General features: G+C 35.5%; 1 protein-coding gene and 1 pseudogene across 3 annotated transcripts in view; one reads left to right on the top strand and one right to left on the bottom strand.

Moving 5' to 3' along the window:
* Positions 1–4,912: 4,912 nt before the first annotated feature.
* Positions 4,913–6,425, bottom strand: LOC141818158 (protein FAR-RED IMPAIRED RESPONSE 1-like; annotated as a pseudogene).
* Positions 6,426–9,264: 2,839 nt separating this feature from the next.
* Positions 9,265–18,627, top strand: part of LOC141818157 (mechanosensitive ion channel protein 2, chloroplastic-like) — a 34,091-nt gene continuing 24,728 nt past the window's right edge. For 2 of the 3 annotated variants that reach the window (XM_074705716.1, XM_074705715.1), the window contains exons 1-3: positions 9,265–9,466; positions 10,176–10,229; positions 14,211–14,371. In XM_074705716.1, coding sequence (XP_074561817.1) covers positions 9,371–9,466; positions 10,176–10,229; positions 14,211–14,371 — 311 coding nt within the window. In that variant the 5' untranslated portion in view covers positions 9,265–9,370. Of the gene's footprint in view, positions 9,467–9,913; positions 10,093–10,175; positions 10,230–14,210; positions 14,372–18,627 lie in introns of all 3 variants that reach the window. The other variant, XM_074705717.1, reaches the window with a different exon arrangement.

Here is an 18,627-nt window from a genome sequence, read left to right as displayed (position 1 = left end):
TAGTAGTGTAATTTTATAGTCAAGATAAACTAATACCAATTATACTACAACCATTCTAATGGTTTGTCACAATCCATCTTAGTTGTGAGCTACTATTTATAATTTATAATGAACTGATAACATGATCTCCTGTGTGACACCACACACCATGTTATTTACACTATAAATTAATTGGACAATTGCATTAACATATATAAAGAATATAAAATACAAATATTTGACCAAAGTGATTCTCATTTCAAAATAGATGTTCATATAAAAAGCTAGGTTTATAGTATACATCCCAACATATATGAGATTTGAATTTCTAAAAAATTGATATGTACTAAAAGATGGCAGTGTAGGGAATATATTTATGGTGTGTAATCCTAGTTCTGAGATCCCTATAAGAATTTATGGGTCCGTGCCAATTACCTTAAAGTTTGAAACTTTAAAAATCTTTTAAACACTACTGGAAATGCCTTCAAGCTGATAACTTAGAACACATTTGGACTCTGAGGCACTATACAAACCTACTAAACTTGGAATGAGTCCAATCAAAGCTTACTAAGTTCATTAATGAGATTTGATCGAAATTCATTAATGAACTTAAGAAATTTAGATTTCTAAAAAAATAACATGTACTAGAAGAGGGTAGTGTAGGGAAGGTATTTATGGTGTGAAATCATGATTTTAAGACCCCTACAAGAATTTATAAGCTTGTGCTAGTTGCCTCAAAGTTTAAAATTTTAAAAATCTTATGAGTACCATTGAGAATGCCTTCAAGTTGATAACTCAGGACATATTTGTACTTTGGGGTACTATAAAAATCTACTGAATTTGGAATGAGTTCAATCAAAGCTTATTAGGTTCATCAATGAGTTTTTGACTAAAACTCATTGATGAATATAGAGGATTTTGATTTTTGAAAAATTGACATGTACCGAAAGGGAGTAGTATAGAAAAAAATATTTATGATGTCTCATATAAGAATTTATGGGTTCATGCTAGTTGTCTCAGAATTTTTAAATAATATCAACACAATGGTCGTGTTGATTTTTTGAATCAACACCCAAGGAAATCATCATCATTTTGATGTTGTTTTTTTCTGTAAAAAAAGTGAAATTCACCACCCTAGCGGCTCAACACAGTTGACCCCACGACCATCTATGAGGAGGCAAATCGAGAAATTACAGTTGACCACGACGGAGGAGGATATTGCTCAGCACTAACATAATTTATTTATTTTTATTTTTTTAAAATTTTATTTCATTTTCTTTTGTAATTAGCTATTAAAAAAAGATATATATATATATATATATATATATATATATATATATATATATATATATATATATATATATAGAGAGTTGCTAATATGGGCGGCTTGTTTGAGCGGCAGGTGCGTGCCTGCTGACGTGGACCGAGCGACGTGGCTGGCTTCGCGTGCGTTACTGTCTTCGCGTGCGTGGCAACGAGAAGCCGCGGCGGCGAAACCTCGAAACCCAAAATCGAAACCCAAATCAAAATCGCGCGATTTAGGTTTTCCTCCGCAGCTCCTCCACTCCGGACCTCCGACCCTCTTCTTCCTCGACCGCCGCCGAAGACCCGCGCCGACAGCGCCGACCCTCCCTTCTTCCTCTCCTCTTCGCGCGCCAACCCTCTCTTCTTCCTCTCCTCTCCGTGCGTGTGCCCTAAACCCATCGCCGACCCTCTCTTCTTCCTCTCCTCTTCGCACGCCCTAAACCCATCGCCGACCCTCTCTTCTTCCTCTCCTCTTCGCGTGCCCTAAACCCATCGCCGACCCTCTCTGCTCGCCGTCAACCTCCACGCCGCCGCAGCACCGTCAACCTCCACGCCGCGTCGTTCTTGCCCTAAGCCTTCTCTGCTTTGCCGGTAAGGGTTTGATTAAAAAAAATAGGTACTATGCAGCCACACTTGATCACACTATGAGCTCCAGAATGGATTATCTGATGTAAGCCATTTAGTCAAATAGGTTAGACATAAAGTCGAATTATAGCGGCTCCATTTCTGAAACTTGAACAGGTATAGTTTATTTTTTGATCACTCGATCCATCTAACACTAACACTCTGACTTGTGTCCAAACACACAAATTTGAAGATTGGGCTGTGCCATGTAAATAGGTTGTATCATCTTTGCCACCCCTAACTCTAACAGAATGAGATGAGAGTTATGATGTGATGATGGGGAAAAACAATTGTGGAGATGAGGGAAAGACAGCATAGAGGAGGGTAGGGTTATAAAGGAGCCAACCTGAGCTTGTTTTATTCAAGTTTGCTTGTCAAAAAATAGATAAACTCAATTTGTTGTTTGATTTACTGAGATCAATTTTTTTTTTCAAGCTTGTTATTAAAACTCCTTGCTTATATCCTAGCTTTAAGTGAGCTCAAGCTTTTACTAAGCTCAACTAGGAAAAAAAATGTACTTATAATTTCAGCTTTCAACTTGTTATAACTAACTGAGACTAAAGTACACTGTTTAAGAATACCATGCTAAGACAAATTTCTTTTTTGTGTTTTTAATAGAATTAACATTATTAATAGCTTCACTATTGTTGATTATTGGTGTGATTATTTTGCTTTATAAATTTCCTCTTATAGGTTGTTTGCTTCTGGTTTAGACTCCAAACTTATACACGTAACAAGAATGGTAAGTCATTTCAATTTAATTTTGACTTAATATCTTGGTTATATAATAATTTGAATGTTTTTTTTTTGATTTAGGGAAAAACATATGTTGTTTTTGTTGGACGTCAACCCGGGGTATATGACACTTGGCTAGAAGCATCTATGCAGGTTAATGGCTTTAAGGGCGCTATATACCAGTCCTTTAAGAGTAGAGAGGAGGCAGAAAAAGCGTTTCAACTAAATGTCAATAAAAATTTTACCCCCACTTCTGTTACATCCACTCAGAACCAAGTTTCTAATGCAACTTCAGCTTCAGTATCAAGTTCGTCTTCAAAGAGAAAACTGTCGCGACCAGAAAAATTATCTAAGATGAAAGAAGCTTTGGAAGCTTTGGAAGAAATAAAACAACAAATAGAGGCTCTCCAATTTAGTGATGATGAAGATTAGAGCAAATAGTTTCTGGATTAGCGTGTCAGATATTGTATCCTGATGATGATGATGTTTGTCGATTATGGACTAGTTTAATGTTTTGTAGCATCTGATATTAATTTGAACTAGCAAATATTATAGAGCTCTTTATGTTGTTTGGTGTCTGCAATGCTCTCTAGTATCTTATATAATAATTGTACTGACTATTAAACATTGATGAATGGAAATGATAGATTAATTAAACACTGTGTGTTGATATGGCATGAACCAATCGGATATAAGTTTAATTTCTTAGGTGATCTTATTACAAAAATATCCCAGGAAAAATATGTGGGATGTTTGCTGGAACTCTTCTGCAGTGCTTGTTGTTTGTCCATCTTGGCACTGATGATACTGCTTTTATAAATTTTGATCACGGGCTTAATAGATCTCTGAACCAAGATACTATCTTTATCTGGCATCTTGTGCCTAATAGCAGGTGGCTGGATTGTTGAAGATTAAATATATTGGGCAAACCACCCTTGGAAGCGCAGCAGTTTTTGGACTCTTCATGGGAGCTGGGAGCTTGATACATTGTGGAAAATCGTACTGACTTCCATTGTAGTTATTTGAAAAGCTTAGCATTCATAGTTTTGATGCATTAAGAGCATGATGTATCGTGAATGTATCACTTCTTTCAGCCAAATTTAAACATCCAACAATTTTGAGGGGAACTACTCATCCCAACCTGAACTACAACCACTACTCCTCCATTTTATCAGATACCTCAAGACAATAGGAACTACTCATTCATAAACCTCATAAACCTCACTTGCCAGGACATTCTGGACATGCACAAAAGTTCAAACATAACCTATCAATTGTTACCAAAACATGCATGCTACCAAAATTGCAAAGGAACCAAAACATGCATGCTACCAAAAATGAGAAGGCTCCAACAATTCTCAATCATGAATAAATTTAACAAGAGAGCTCTTAAAACATGCATTCATATTTACAATTAGTGTTGAAATATTCCTAAACCAACTTCAGTAGAGTAACATCAAATCTGATGAAAGATGGGTCTTTACAATGATTGAAGTATTCATTCGAAACTTTAAACTAAATAATTGGCAGCTTCAATTTCAAACACCAGCACCGAGTTTGGACGAATCCCCCAATCACAAAACCCGACAGCTCGATAAGGAAAGCCGGCACCTCATCCTAGCTTGTAAGCAATGAAACATCCTTCATGTTGTTAATTCATTTCTATTCAATGCTGAACTTTTGAATCACAAAACAAAACTATAACCTATCTGATCAATCTGTGTATTGTGCCATCTTACAGGTGACTAGCTGAAGAAGTACCTAAGATCATCAGGAACATTATTAGGTCTACTCTTTGGGAGAAGGATATTGGCAACCGCCCATAGACATAAAAGTTCAAACTTTCTACACTTAAACAACTTTAACAAGATAAGCTACCAAACTTTCTACTAAGAACATTTCAATAATAAACCACCACAAAACCTAATACCCACCCGCTGAGAAAGGATTCATCTTTCAAAATGATAGAAGTTGAACAGAATGGATCCAAGGCAGCCACAAGCAAAAGGAACTAAGACAAGAGGGAAACAGCAACAGCTCAGCATGGATCCGGCACGCATTGGAGCAGTGGCCTTACACATCTTTTTGAAACCAAAATCATGAGGAATCACAGTATAGAATTCCCTGCAAAAATAAATCTTAGAAATATGAGAACAGATATTTACCACTGTAACTAAAAAGAATAATAAAATGCAGATATTGACAGGTGAGAACAGTTAGACTACCACATTAAGTAAACAAAAAACTGCATGAAGACATGTGTTCATCATTAATTCTGAGGCATGTTGTTAGAACCTACAAAATAAAGGCAATTATTAACTTTAATTTGTCAATTAATCAACGACTTTAATTTCCTAAATTGAGACTTGTATAGTACCAAATCTAGAAGCCAAATCTTCTTCGTTTGTGTTGTCGTCGCTGTTATCATCATCATCTATAGTTGATCTGGTAATAACAACATCATTATATTTACAAATTTATATAAATTTATTATGCAAATAAATTTTGCATACAAATATAAAAAAAATTGGCACATACCTTTGCTGCAAAACCGGACAATTGCGCTTATCATGAGACACACCCCGATGTCCACATCCACGACATAACCTGGATTTTGAGGTTGCCTTCTCCTTTGACGATTTCAATCTTTTTCCACATCCTTTTGTTCTTACTAAAGAAGGATCAATAATACCAAGGGTGACATCCATGGAATTTTTTCTTTGACTACCAATGTCACATGTTTTACTAATGTTCATGTCTTGAATTTTGTGGATACAATTGAATTGTTCCTCCAAAAAGGATGTCCCCTCATCAGTCAAAGATGCATCTTCAATTAATAATGAAGCTTTATAGGATAACCTTGAAAGCCTTGACATCAAAAACTTTTTAGGATCATTGATGGAAAGTTGATCTTCCCCCAAAACATAATTTGCTCCAACCTTTGCATCTCGTGTCCATCGTTTGACTATATACTATTCAGGTAAATGAAAGACTTGGGTGATGCGAAAAAAGGCTAACATATGCCTGCATGGAATGCCCTCAAACTCAAATTTTCTACAGCTACAAGATATGTAGTCCTTTTGTTTGTCATGAGTGAGTAATCTTGATTTGGAAGAAGAACAACTTTGAAATTTCATCACATTATAAATCACTAAATCTTCTCCTATAGATGCTTGTTGCACATAATAACTATGGCTCTCACTAATTTCATTTTGAAACTCCAACCATTTCTTTTTTATATACACCTTAACCATTTGAATTTCCATTGGCCAATTTGTCTTAGTCCTGGGATGCTCATTAATATCAACATGATCAGCAACTAATTCATTGTGTCTTATATGTCTCACTGCCCTATTGAAACGGATAATAAAATCAATCAATGAATTCTTATTTGATATGTACTTCTTAAAAAATGCATGTGAGCTTTCAGATCTCTGACTGCTTGACATTCCAGCACAAAATACATGGCTAAAATAGGCTGGCACCCACTTTTGTCGCAATTCATACATTAATGACAACCAATCATTATTCTGTAAGTTAGCACATTTGACAACATCTTCCCATGATTTCTCAAATTCATCAGGCGTTGTAGAATTTGCAATAACATTCTTTAGGCTTTGATAGTAATCATGAAAAATCAAAGGAGATAATTTATCTGAAAATTTATTCAATATGTGCCACAAGCAATATCGATGCACCGTATTAGGGAAAACTTGTGCAATAGCTTTTGTCATAGCAAGATCTTGGTCGGTAATGATCACATTTGGTGCTCCTTTAGGCATGACTTCTATAAACTTGTTAAACAACCAAATAAAGGAATCACTTTTTTCATCACTTATAAAACCGCACCAAAAAAGAATTGTCTGATGATGATGATTAACTCCTACAAATGGTGCAAAAATCAACCCATATTTATTGGTGTTATATGTCGTATCAAATGCAACTACATCACCAAATACAATGTTAGCCGCCCTTGATACATGATCAGCCCAAAAACATCTATTGAATCTGTTATTTGAATCAGTCTCATAATCAAAGAAAAACATTGAATTTTTTTCCTTCTCAGCTGCAAAAAACTCAATCAATGTTTCAGCATCAATACCCTTTAGTTCATCTCTTTGTTGTTGGTCAAAGTTTCTAAGATCTTTTTCTGTACAACCTACCCGCTCGGGCCCCCCACACTCTATCTCAAAAATTCGCATTTATTGATAAGTTGGCACATTGGCCTCAGAAAATTGTTGAGTCAATGCTTTCTTTGCTGATGAAATATGACGATGTGAGCGAAGCAAATGTACTTTTGAAGGAGTCGAGAGTGTATGATTATGACTCTCCATGATGTTACTGATAACCCAATTAGGTCCAGTTAGTTCTTTTACTAATGAAATATGTGACTTACAACCAGTTCTAGTATCACTGCAGGCTCTTTCCGTAGATTGTTGGTCCCTCATTTTATCTGTTTGACCTTGTTTAAAACAAACAAATTTCTTCCATACAACTTCATTTGTAATCTTATTTTTTTTGCTATTGCTCATCCTTGCACTAAAACCAGCTTCTCGTGCATATTGGTTATAAAACAAAAATGCTTCATCTAGAGATGAGAATTCCATACCAACTTTGGGCTTCCGATCATCTGCAACTTGGGGAATATAAATCTGATCATGACCGTAATTTCCTTCCATTGCCGAGGATTAGGGGGACTCTGAGCAGGTTGATATATGCCTGTTTATGTTGTAAAACACAGATTAGTATAGGACAAAAACAAAAAATTCACATATAGTTTACTTGTATTACTAATGAAACTATTCCTAACTTCAGATAGAATCCATAAGATGCCAACATACTAATGAAACAAATAATACCACACTGTTTAATACAAACTGAACCAATAGGCTATAATTCGTACATCCTTGATTGTAAAAGCTATTTGTGACTAAAAAAATAAGAAACTATCAGAACTATTAGAGCAAGTCATAATGCCAAGGGTTAATACTATGATGGATGCAGTAAACAATGAATGAACAACACACATGTACAATTTGATGTGCAATTTGATGCAGTTCACAGAATGTTTCTCTTCATTTCACTATTTACAAGATGTTACTGATCAGAAAAAAAAACTCATGTAGGAAAAATAGGATGCTAGTAGAGAGGCAACATACACGAACTTGATTGTGAAGGGGACTAGCAAGGGAGCAGCGCGAGGTTCGGGAGTAGCAGGGGAGCAGCGCGAGGTTGAGTAGCAGGGGAGCAGCGCGAGGGAACCGTAGTTCTGTTAAGGACCTTCGGCGAGCAGCGTGAGGGTCGGGACCTTCGGCTCGCGAGTAGCAGGGGCGAGCAGCGTGAGAAAACCCTAACTTCGGCAGGCGGGGATCGAGACGTTGACGGCGAGCAAAGAGGGTCGGCGATGGGTTTAGGGCACGCGAAGAGGAGAGGAAGAAGAGAGGGTCGGCGATGGGTTTAGGGCGCGCGAAGAGGAGAGGAAGAAGAGAGGGTCGGCGATGGGTTTAGGGCACGCGCACGGAGAGGAGAGGAAGAAGAGAGGGTTGGCGCGCGAAGAGGAGAGGAAGAAGGGAGGGTCGGCGCTGTCGGCGCGGGTCTTCGGCGGCAGTCGAGGAAGAAGAGGGTCGGAGGTCGGAGTGGAGGAGCTGCGGAGGAAAACCTAAATCGCGCGATTTTGATTTGGGTTTCGATTTTGGGTTTCGGGGTTTCGCCGCCGCGGCTTCTCGTTGCCACGCACGCGAAGACAGTAACGCACGCGAAGCCAGCCACGTCACTCGGTCCACGTCAGCAGGCGCGCACCTGCCGCTCAAACAAGCCGCCCATATTAGCAACTCTCTCTCTCTCTCTCTCTCTCTATATATATATATATATATATTAACGTTCCTGTGATTTTATAATTTTTTTATCAACCTTCTTTTTTATTTCTAATTTTATTAAAATTTTATTTTTAAAAAATTAATAAATTTAAGAGATGATCATGAATTTAATAACATATTTTTTTTAAATAAGTTTTTAAGATCATCAATTATTGATGTATGAAACTCCTTCATTAAATAATTAATTTTTTTTAGTTTAGTATGATTAAATTTGGCTCGATTTAAATAAAAAAATTAATTTTTAAAAGTTGGAAGACGAGAGAGGTATAATAAAAAATAAATATGTTCTTTGGATAATATGAAATTTATGTATGTTTTTTTAAGAATTTGACAACTTTAAAAATGCCGTTTGAATAATTATCGATTTATATAAGAAACAAATATTTTTTAGTTTAATTTGGAATTGCAATAGATGGAATAATATATTTTTTTATCAAAGTATATAGTGCACCCTTGAGAATTCTTGAAATCTATATGCACCCTTCGTTCTAAATGCCATACTTTGATCATTGTAACATGTTCTAAAAATAAAATTATTTTTATTTAGTAAATCAATTAATACTAACAAATAACAATAATCTCCAGATAATTACAAAATTCCGAAATTTCTAAATTTAAAGTATTGAATAATTAATAATATTTTAAAAAAATATTAAAATTAAATTTATGTATTTTGAGTCCGTATTCACTCGTGCGGAACGGAGTATATTCGATCTCCACAAATCCAACGCGTGGCCGACGCAGCAGCCGTCATCGCCTTCGCCGCCCCTTCCCCTTTCTTCCAACTCGTAGCTTCTTTTGTCGTTTCCTCCCAGATTCGCCTAGTCTTTAGTTCGTCTTCAATCCGCCACATGTTTATGGAGACAAATCGCTTTTGCTTTGAATCTCAACAGCCTTTGGGAGCTAACCTACCTATTTGGACTCCATTGTCCTCTGATATTGTGCTGGTAAGATCCATCTCCATCTATGTTTTTTATCTTTCATTTTCTTTGAATTTTCTTTTCTTTTTAATTCTCTGACTTTGTTGCTACAATTTTTAAGTGTTAGGATGGAATAAACTTACTTTACTGTTCAAATTTTATCCGACGTGTTATCTTTTTTCCTTTGTCATTAACAAGTGGAGATTATTGTATAAGGCAGATAACTGTGAACGATATGGCGAAGTGATTTAGGATGCAACATTTTATTTAATTTTATGCTGGACACTGAAAAAAAGGTAAAAAACAGCTATGATTACATCTCAAGTAGATTTTATTCCCTATACAACATTCGTGCCCATATTCATTCGAATTTGTATGGATTCCAAATGCATATTCCCCCCTTTAATGTGTTTGTAAAAAGCTTATCTTGATGAATGACATCTTACTATCGTTTTATCCTAATGCTTCTAACAGGGTTGAGGGTTTTAAGGTAGATATATTTTGGTGATTTACCGTTTGAGAAGTTTGTGGCAAGTGGGATGAATTTTGTTTGCTAAAAAATTTACATCCTTTGAAGAATGTCTCTTGGATCACCCTTAAATTTGTACGAGTTGAGCCTTGTCAAAAGATTTAGCCCACCTAATCAATTACTGGTAATATGAAGTTCGTGACATGCTTTATCTGCTTGGCCTTTTTAGTCTTCTTTGGTTTCTGAAGAACATTTATGACTTTACAGAGATTAAAAGCAAAGAAATTGTGCCAACCAAAGACATTTCTCGGTTCTTCTCTGGTATGTAATGCCTTTGAAAATATTATGCATCACTTTATTGATTCTGTTTGGCTTCTTCCTTTTTCCAATGGCAATTACTTGTTAGATTCAATGCAATGTGAGGAAGGCCTTTCTTCAGACATTCAATTTTTTTGTTCTTACCAAGCTGAATAAGAGAAAAATAGTAGCTCATGAGTTAATGAACAGAACCATTAGTCAAATTAAGAGTTATGCTCATTTAATCTATCACTCATCAAAATTTCACAACATTATTCTATTTATTGGTGATTTTTTGTGAATTGATAACTTCTAGAAATTTGCAACTAATAATTGTAATCTAGTTATATAGGTTAATGTTCATGTGAATTGTAAATACATTCATTTGACTGAAGTACAAATTTAATTGACAATTTAGTTCATTGGAAATTTGTTAATTAGATGCTAAATTATCTATCCACAATTACAACCTTCTAATCATGACTCTTACACAACAATTGAATTTCTTGATCTCGTTATCTAGTTTCATTTATTTCTCCAATGTTATCATCAACTCCTCGCATAGTAATGACTAGTTATGCAAAGTTAGACTTCAACATGAAGCGTTTAAACATTTGTCTCATGGTTCAATTGCTATTTATCAACAAATATAAATCAAAATAATTAGGGTATCTTTACCATGCAAAATTGTGAAAGAATTTTGAGTTTTGTCAATCTAAATTTAGAATCATTATTGCCTATTTCTTTGGAAGTAAAACTAGAAACATGGTGCAGTTCACACTAAACATTGTATGCCATCTAGTGTTACCTTAGGTACACCATAAAATACTAATAATTTAAGTTCTCTTTTTGAATGGGAGTGAAACATCTAGGGGTTAAAGGTGTGGGTAGGAACACTATAAGCCTATAAAAATCACCCTATATATAAATCCCTTTTTTATTTTCATTCTTGATTAACCCAAGGCTTTCACCTTTAGTTATATTCAAAATACTACTACTGAGATTAGTAAGATAAATTATATTGTATTTACAATAACTGAATCTTAACATATTAAGGTTTTCAATAAACAAATGAGTAGATGGAATTATACTACAAAGCACATCTAAGGATCATTTGATATCTAAGTTTAAAACTCAAGTGCATTAATTAGTAGCAAGGTTTGAAAATGAAAAGGCTTTTTTTATAACAATAACAACAACCACCAAGCCTTTATCCCACTACATGAGTTGGTCCAGACGGAAAGGTTGACCGGCATAAGGCTCGCCTGGTTGCTAAAGGATATACTCAGATCTTTGGATTGGATTATGGGGACACTTTTTCTCCTATTGCCAAGCTATCCTTTGTGCGCTTATTCCTGTCCATTGCTGCGATACGACATTGACCTCTTTATCAGTTGGACATCAAAAATGCTTTCGTACATGGTGACCTGCTCGAGGAAGTCTATATGGAGCAACTTCCGTGTTTTGTTGTTCAGGGGGAATCTTCTGGTCTTGTCTGTCATCTGCGGAAATCTTTATATGGTCTCAAGCAGTCTCCCAGAGCATGGTTTGATCTCAAGCAGTCTCCCAGAGCATGGTTTGGTAGATTTAGTACTGTAATTCAACAATTTGGCATGATTCGGAGTGAGCCTGACCATTCTGTCTTTTATTGTCACTCATCTACTGGTTGCATCTACTTAATAGTTTATGTTAATGATATTGTTATCACAGGTAGTGATCATCTCGAGATTTCGCAAGTGAAACATCTTTTCAAACATTTCCAGACAAAAGATATCGGCAGACTCAAATATTTTTTGGGGATAAAAGTAGCACAATCTAAAGATGGGATTGTCATATCCTAAAGGAAGTATGCAATGGATATTCTAGAAGAAATAGACATGTTAAACTCAAAAACAGTTGACACACCCATGAATCCTAATATCAAGCTGATGCCAAATCAGGGGGAGCTTCTTTCAGATCCTAAACGATACAGGCGATTAGTAGGGAGACTAAGCTACCTTACTGTTACTCGTCCGGATATCTCATTTGCAGTAAGTGTAGTAAGTCAGTTTCTCAACTCTCTATGTAATGAACATTGGGATGCTATGACTCGCATTATTCGATATATTAAAGGCGCTCCAGGAAAGAGTCTTTTATACGAAGACAAAGGACATACTCGAGTCGTAGGGTATTCTGATGCAGATTGAGCAGGATCTCCCATTGATAGGAAATCTATTTCTGGTTTTTGTATATTTGTCGGAGATAACCTTATTTCTTGGAAAAGCAAAAAGCAGAATGTTGTGGCAAGATCCAGTGCAGAGGCAGAATATCGAGCTATGACCATAGCCAGTTAAGAGCTTATATGGCTCAAACAGTTGCTTCAAGAGCTAAGATTTGGAGAGGTTACACAAATGCCACTTATATGTGACAATCAAGTCGCAATACATATCGTCTCGAATCTAATTTTTCATAAGAGCACAAAGTAAATTGAAGTCGACTGTCACTTTGTCAGAGAGAAAGTGATATCTGGTGAAATATCTACTAGTTTTGTTAGCTCACATGATCAACTAGCAGATATATTCACCAAGTCACTGAGAGGTCCTCGAATTGACTACATATGTAACAAGCTGGGTACATATGATTTATATTCTCTAGCTTAAGGAGGAGTGTTAGAATATTTAGGGATAAATATATTTTTATAGAATAATTCTCTTAGAATAGGTCCCTATGTTTGTGTTTAAATAGGGGCTTATTTCTTGTAATAAAACAAGATCTATGATATTATTTTACAAATGGTTTAGTCATTATGAATATTTTCTTGTTCATCATTCTATTATCTCGAGGATACCATGGCGGTTCTCACAGAACAAAACAATCAAGGACCAACTATAACCTAGCTTGCTTTTTGGGTTTCAGTATAGGTAGGTAAGTCATAGAAAAGTCTCAACCTTACTCCCAACAAGTTGTAAAGTAGGTCATGGAAAGTTTTATTAATATCAGTCTTTCTGAATCAAGCTTAGTTCAACTCGTCATATATAGGTTAATCAGGTGTTGGTACTCGGGCATGCGTTGAATCATTCTGTATTTCTTGTAGCTTTGGATACTGAACTTATGAAAAGAAGTATCCTTGTTCTTGTTAAGGTAGCAAGGAGGGTACGCTCTAAATGAGATTCTGCAATTGAATGCCAATGGTGCAGCTACAAATTTCATAGTCTATGGTTTTTTAAATTTATTTTTAATTAATATTTTTTTTACATTTTCATAATAGTTTAAAATTCAAGTTTCCCCTTCCTTTCTCCTTCCCTCCAAGGAAATAGTTGGCTGAAAAATATTTCATAGTTTTTTCCTATAATTTTTTTCCTTTAGCCTTTCCTTTTCCTGCTTCCTTCCTTTGTTAGAAACATGGGCTAAATGTTTTCTGGATATCATATTCCATGAATGAATTTCTTCCTATCTTCTATATAATTTTTTTTGTTTTTTAAATTAGTTATTTTTGACATTTTTCACATGACGAGTGGTTTCATTTGTCTTTGAAGTTTAACATACAGTTAACTCTACATGATTAGGAATTTAAAATATTCTAGAAAAAAAATGGAGTCTTCTCCCAGAGCCATGAAATGACACATGAAGTTAATATTTGGATACCTAGGGCATTGCACTCTCCTCTGCCTCCCTGCTTGATTTGATCTATCCAAGATGAAACTTGCCTGGTTTTGTATATGATGAAACTTTTATAGTTTTTGATGATGTGCAGTAAAATATGAGAATTTCTATCCAACTAAAAATTCCTTTTTATTGAATATTTTGACCTATATAGATTACAGCATAATTCCTATGTTTCTACAAGTGTGTATGCTAGACACTTCATTTCTTGATATTTATTTTACCTCCTGAAATGGTGTTTTCTCATGATGTGTGCTTTAGAAATTCTTCTCATTTGGGAAATGTAAGTTTTTGTACTCCAACAAACAGTTAGTTCTAAATGTCAAAGCCTTTTCCAATATCTCCATATCATTTTTCATGCAGCGACAGGATGTATGGGGGGACATTCATGTTTCGTACAGGATATACAAGCCAATATTTTCTATTTCATACAAATTCAATGTCTTCAGATGTCAATCTTCTACACGGCTGAGCTCTGAGCATGTTTTGCCACTTCTGAGAAATGTGACATTGGCTTTGACTAGGTATGGTTTTTTATGGGCACTAACTTTTTCTAAAAGATAATTTATGTATGATCTTCAGATGCTTTTTAACCTTCTACTTTGTCAACACAAGCTGATGACTTTGAAAAACATTATAGGTGTTTAATCTACACTAGGTAGCTTCTTCATGCACCAGAGTTTTCATTTTGAGCAAGAGTCACTTTGTATCTTAGTTCTTTTCCTACTTAGCATCAATTATGTGGGAAAACATGCTGTTAGAGTTTTTAGGATTGTTTTTTATTAGAAAAGTCTAATCTATAAAAGAGGTTAAGATCCCATGTATTTGACAAATTTCAATTTCCCACACGGTATCAAAGCAAACCCTAGCCTTCTCTTCAAACCCTATTCATCACTTGAAATTCTGGCCATCTCTTCTATCGCAACCATTGAAGGACTACTAACCCTAGCCTCCTCTTCCCTTGTTGATCAGCATTGACAGTCCTTTCTTGCTATTGTTGCGAGTAAGCATCAAATCCCTCTTTTCTCCCCTTTCCTATTGCTTGGCTTTCATTGCTGATTTTCCCTGTCTCTCTCACCAATATTTCTGTAAGATTTGACTTATAAAAATATTAGACTATTGTAAATAGACACGTCATACTTGTAAATGGAGTTGAAAGCTTCATGGAAAAGCTCCCAGCCAAGACTGGAGATATAAAAGAGAATAGATAAGGATTAATAGTTGGATGCATATGGCGAATACACAACAAAATAAAATAGCACCAAAGGAGTCAGGTGGATTCACCATGAAGAGGTTGAGAAGCTTGAGACATTTATTCATTGCGGCACTTAGGATTGTTTCCATCCTCTATTGTTAAATGCCTGAGATATAACTTTTTCAACTTTTGGATCATGGATTTAGGAGCTGCCGATTATATGATCGACTCACTAAGTGTCTTTTCCAAGTATTCCCTCTCTAATAAGAAAATATCCACAACTGATGATTCTTGGACTACTGTAGCAGATGTAGAAGATGTTAAAATAAATCCATTATTGATCTTAAGAAATGTTCATGTCCTCTGTTAGGATTCCAAAATTCATAATAAAGGAACACACAAAACACAGAATTGTATTGGGGTTAACACAAACAATCTGGTAAAGAAAACTCTCTCCACTAGCCAAAAGCCAATGCTTTCACCAAAGCCCATGCTTTCTTCTGACAATAATTCTTAGATCCCTTGCCCTCCAACTTCCCAGAAATTTATAACCACACATATTCTTAAACATGCTAACATAACTGCCACAAAGATATAGCTGACTCTAAAACGTAAACTATCACTATATATTAATTCTGCTTAGGCTCCTTTTTGTTTTGTCCCTCCTGGAATAAGCCATGTTTTGGGCTTGTTTCCCTCATAATCCACCGTGTTTCACCCATGATCCAATACCTGGCCCACATTTGGAACTTGGTTCCTATCATTACCACCTGCTGCAGCTCTAGCCTTGTCCTTAAGGCTAAAATAAGGAAATTGAGTTCTAAGAGTGAAATCCTCCTCCCACGTTGTGTCAATCATGCTCTTGCCCTTCCATTTGACTAGCCATTGACGAATCACTTCATCATTTTGAACAATGTCTCTACTAGCAATCACATATTCTGGTTCCACATCATCTTTTAGTGCTACTTCCAATCCATTGGGTAGATTTGCTTGCACATTGTACTCTCCAATAGCTTTCTTAGAGTCACAAATTTTGTTAGAACCCCATCCTGTTGTTGTACTGGTTCTACCCATTTGGAAAGATTGACCCAATTTCTTCTGAATTGAATTAGGCCTTGTATATAGTCGAAAACTGCCCAAATCAGTGCTGTCTTTGCTGAGATTGCTCCATAACCTCTCCTTCCCTAATGTCTTTTGTGGGATCTCCTATTCCTCCAGCAATTCCTCTTCAACATCCTTTGCCATGCTCATTAACTGCTCCTAAACAGTGAATTCAATGTTCCAACTCTTCTTCTGATATGAGGTAGTAATCCACTCATGAAATAGCTAGTATATTACTTTCTAGAAGACGTGGAATTTATGAAGAAATCAACTTAAAACCTTTAATAAATTCTTCTACATTTCCAGTATGTTTTAATGCTGCCTAATTTTCAAAAGGATTCTCATGTTTACGCCTTCCATAACAGGCTATGAGAGCGCGTTTAAGTTTTTCCCAAGTTAGATTAACTTTGGTGTCCTTAAGAAGATTAAACCAATGAATTGTAGTGCCTTTCATACTTACATGGGCCAACTTGACCTTAACTTACATCAGAAATATTCTAGACTTTGAAATAAATTTCAGCCCTTGTAATCCACACTGCTGGATCCCAACATTGGTAATTCCACTTTCTTAATAGACATTCTGTGCTCTTCCAATTGATCACCTTATTGTTCTTGAGACTCAGAGTGAGAGGACTGATCAACAAAAGTGGATGCCCCCTTCAATGGTGTTGCTTCAACCCTTGTTCATAATTGTTTGCTAATTTGAGAACCATATTTTGTATTTCAGACATCAATCATTGCATAATACCTCTCATTTCTTTTATATTTCTTTTGTGTGTGTCACCATCCTCTCTTCCAAAACATTAACCCTATCTCACTTGACATTCCTTCTAAGCATACAACCCTTCTTAGATCCGGTAGGTCGAACCAATGTTAGGATTCCAAAATTCAGAATAGAGGAACACACAAAATTCAGAATGGAGGAACACACAACACAGAATTGTATTAGGGTTAATACAAACAATCTGGTAAAGAAAACTCTTTCCACCAGCCAAAGCCAATGCTTTCGCCAAAGCCAATGCTTTCTTCTGACAATAATTCTTAGATCCCTTCCCCTCTAACTTCCCACAAACTTATAACCAAACATACTCTAAAACATACTAACATAACTACCACAAAGATATAATTGCCTCTAAAACATAAACTGCTACTATATATTAATTCTGTTTAGGCCTTTTTGTTTTGTCCTTCCTGGAATATACAAGTCATGTTTTGGGCTTGTTTCCCTCATGATCCAACATGTTTCACCCATGATCTAGCACTTGGTCCACATATGGAACTTGGTTCCTATTATCCTCAGATAATGCATAGACCTTATCTCTATCCAAAAGCTTACTTGAGATTTATGTTGCAATGATATTATTTATCATAGTTATTAGTTATTGTTATTGTGAATTTTAGAACAAGGTTTCAAGAAAAGATGATTAGACATGCTAAAGAAAGGGATGAGTTCTACTATTTTGAAATGTTGGGTTAATCAAACATTACCAAAGACAAGTTACTTCCACTTAGGCATCCGTCATTTAGAACCATTGAAAATTTGATTTCATCTTTATTCCAGAGCATAGATGTTGAAAGTTTTCCTTATGAAGTGTGTAAACTTGCTAATTACATGTGTGCCTTTTCCATTAAGTAATACAAGTTCTTTTCCATTTTATCTCATTCACGGTGATTTGGGTTCTTTTACTACTAATGTTTTTGGGGTAAAATAGTTTGTGTTATTCATTGATGATTGTACTTGTGTTACTTGAACTTTTTTACTTAAACATAAATCTGATGTTACTAATGTTCCTCTTAATTTCTCCCAATTTTTTGTTCCATGATTACAAACTAATTTAGGGTCATTGTCAAAAGGGTTTAACAAATAATACTAGGGATTATTTTAATTAAGTCTTTAACTCATTATCAAAAAGAAGGGATAGTACTTGAGTCATTTTGTGAACACCACAACAAAATGTAGTTGTAGAAAGAAAAAAATGGTCTTCTCCTACAATCAACTTGATCCTTTTATTCTAGAAAATCTACGTAAATCTTTTTTGAGGAAGCATTTCTTACAACTACTCATATTATAAATCATTTGCCTTCCAAAATCTTTTTAAGAGTCTAATGAAAATACTCAGCATTCTAGCCAAACATATACACCACAAAAGATTGTCCTTTTTTTTTGATAAGTAAAAGTGGTATATCAGGTATCCAAAATGTACAAAATGAGATTTTATGGTCTATTCATGTCTGATGAAATATCTGAATAGATACCTAAAGACTTGTATATATGTATCTGCACACTCTTGATTATCCTCTCCACATCTAATTGCCCCTCACAAAAAAATTATGATTTCGGGCCCTCCACACATAATGTTTCAACGATGACAAGGCTAAATGACGAGCCTTTGTCATTGCCCTGCTTCCACGGTAATGCTATCCAAAGACACGGATCGTCCTCTGATAGGTGGACATCTTTGGATGCATATAAAGCCAGTCTCA

The sequence above is a fragment of the Curcuma longa genome, unplaced genomic scaffold (genome assembly GCF_044706935.1).
Source record: "Curcuma longa cultivar G26 ecotype Majalengka, Jawa Barat unplaced genomic scaffold, ITB_CL_G26_1.1 contig_2354, whole genome shotgun sequence".
Taxonomy (NCBI): Eukaryota; Viridiplantae; Streptophyta; class Magnoliopsida; order Zingiberales; family Zingiberaceae; genus Curcuma; species Curcuma longa.
Note: the sequence above shows the minus strand (reverse complement) of the source record. Positions and strands in the feature narration are given on the sequence as shown.